This window comes from Austrofundulus limnaeus, unplaced genomic scaffold, assembly GCF_001266775.1.
Source record: "Austrofundulus limnaeus strain Quisiro unplaced genomic scaffold, Austrofundulus_limnaeus-1.0 Scaffold1601, whole genome shotgun sequence".
Taxonomy (NCBI): domain Eukaryota; kingdom Metazoa; phylum Chordata; class Actinopteri; order Cyprinodontiformes; family Rivulidae; genus Austrofundulus; species Austrofundulus limnaeus.
The window spans coordinates 48,266-50,762 of NW_013954003.1; the positions used below are offsets into that span (position 1 = coordinate 48,266).

General features: G+C 39.0%; 1 protein-coding gene across 1 annotated transcript in view; it reads right to left on the reverse strand.

Annotated features, from left to right (window-relative positions):
• Positions 1–1,040: 1,040 nt before the first annotated feature.
• The window catches only part of exd2 (exonuclease 3'-5' domain containing 2), a 15,715-nt gene continuing 14,258 nt past the window's right edge, over positions 1,041–2,497 (reverse strand). Inside the window, exon 8 of the mRNA XM_014033022.1 lies at positions 1,041–2,138. Within this exon, the coding sequence (XP_013888476.1) occupies positions 1,922–2,138 (217 nt within the window). The 3' untranslated portion in view covers positions 1,041–1,921. The remainder of the gene's footprint in view (positions 2,139–2,497) is intronic.

Sequence of the window (2,497 nt, forward strand, 5' to 3'; positions counted from 1 at the left end):
AAATAAATCTGTTCTTTTTTTCTTATAAAAGTCTAAATAAAACAAAAATATTGGTGGTAATTTTTTGACTGTAACTTTACAAACAGCAGACCATAGTTAAAGCTTGAAAATTGGACAGATTTATTAAATGCCTTATTGTCAGTTCTTGAGGAAAACAAACCTCAAATCTAATTATGTTCTGGATTTACTTTAACTTGGTATTTAAAATAAAATCCAGAATGTGGGGAATGATGAACAATAATTTTTATGAATGAATTGTCTTTTGTTGTAAAATGACTTGAATATGCAGTAAACCTGATGAATGTGTGCTGCTGTACACATCAATAATCTGCCTTTGGACAGCTGTGAGCTCCAGCTAACTTAGCCTGAGTTCAYGCTGTTGCTTCAGTTTCTTGGGCAGAACTGGTCTCATTGGGAGTTCTTATGAAAAGATTGGATCTTGTGTTTTCACCCGATGCAGTAAAGATGTCAGATTCTGAGTCMAACTTCTGTAAGAAGTATTCCTCCTAAATTCACGTTTTGTACAGAATTTATTTTTATTTCAGATCCTTTAAAAGGAGAGATACGGTTTAGAACTGGTCCAAGAGATTCAGGTATTTAGTATTTTGTTTGTTTTATTAAACAAAATTCACCGATCAGTTTCCTTTAGTGTGAAGCTGCCTGCTGTGCCATTTTTATTGTTGCAGTGTCAAACCGTCATTTTATTTATCTGTAAATGTTTTATTGTTGCTGACTGAACTGTGAAACCAGGGGAGCTTGTAACTTTTCCACCTGATGAACTTTAGATACAAACCATTCGACTGTCAGATTGTTCAAATGCCAAAATCAAGAGGCCTTAATTCAGAAAAACTAGATTGTAAAAAATGTCATTAATGGCAAAAAGAAAATAACCTGTCCTGAAACGAGTCACGAGTGATTCATATATGAAATGTTAAAACCACTTTCGTACACATTTTTACAGACTATTTATTAAAATTGTGATTTTGTAAGAAATAAGCTGTTGTTGTGTTTTCTTTCTGTTCATAAACAAGTCACAGAAGATTCATACAAACAGTTTTTATTCAGTTTTAGGAAAACCTTTTGCTCAAAGCAGCTGATTTATTCACTTAAATTATTTCTTTTTTAAATAAATTTCATAAAGATTTAGCTTTTTTGTTTCCCTTCCAGCTGTAGTTGACACTCATTATTGTCTGAAGAGTTGAATTAGTGGAATGACGTCATGCTGAAACTGATGCGAGGAGTCGTCTCCGTCAGGAGGGGAGGAAGAGGCACATTAAAACATGAGCCATGAAGATGCCCCGACCTTCTGGAGACAGACACGTCYGAAGTTAAAATGATCACATGCCAACTCTGTCCCAGCTGAGGGAAACAACCAAAACACCTTTAACAATTCATCTTTTGACCTAAAAACAGACAAAGATGTCAATCATTTGCTGCTCAGCTTCTGTTTTCAGAGTCAAAACAACAAAACTCGTCGTTCAAATCGATGGAGACAATGAGCTGCAGTGTTAGAAAATAAGAGCAGGCTGCAGCTTTTTCTTAAAACATCTATCAACCTAAACTGTGTCATTATACATAATTAGATTTTAACAACAATAAAAAATTCACATTTTCACAACATCCACCAGATAATTGTTTTTTTTTTCTCTCCTAGATAGAAATCGTTTAGTTTAATTAATAGAACTAAACGTCCTCTGTCCAGAGACAGTGTCCACACGGTGGGAACCTGTCCATCCCTGCTGCCTCTGTATTCAGCCCAGCCTCACTAAAACATACATACAGCTATATGTAGCTATATATAGCTATGTAGGTGACAAACTGTTGGGTTGATGGTTCTAATCCGACTACTGGATGAGGGGGAAAAGGTAAAAAAATCATCCTGTTCCTGTTGCAGCRTGGAGTCCTTTCTGGGTCCATAAACTCAGTTGAGTTTGATTGGCAGCTCCGCTCCGTATTTGCGTAGAAACTTGCTGTGATTGTGGTCCACGGACCAGAAAGGGGGCAGGTGGCGAGGCCGCATGGTGCTGAGGAAGTGCTGCCTCCAGCACCGCTCCAGGTCCATCAGGCCCTGCAGGCCCTGCTTGGCGTGGGCCTGGACCACCTTCAGACCATGTGGCACGTACGCCTCGTTTAGGATCCTTCAAATGAAGAGAGGTCCGGTTAGAGTCCAACTTCTTGTCATACTTCATAGTTATGAGTTAAACGACAGCTCAGTCTGGGCCTGACAAGTGTTCTGTCCCCCGGATCATTCCGGACCCTGCAGCCGATTACACACTACTCCACCCCGGACAGAAGCGTCATCTCCCCCCGGCAGCAGAGGAGTCCGGATTTTATAATATGAAAACCCCTCTTCAGCGAATGCTTTATTTTAACTGTGTGTCTGGTTCCCCTGCAGCGCGAGGCATCAGTCATAAAACAAACTGAATTACTGTATTTATTCGTGTATAATACGACCTCGTGTATAATACGATCTCATGTATAATACGATCTCATGTAT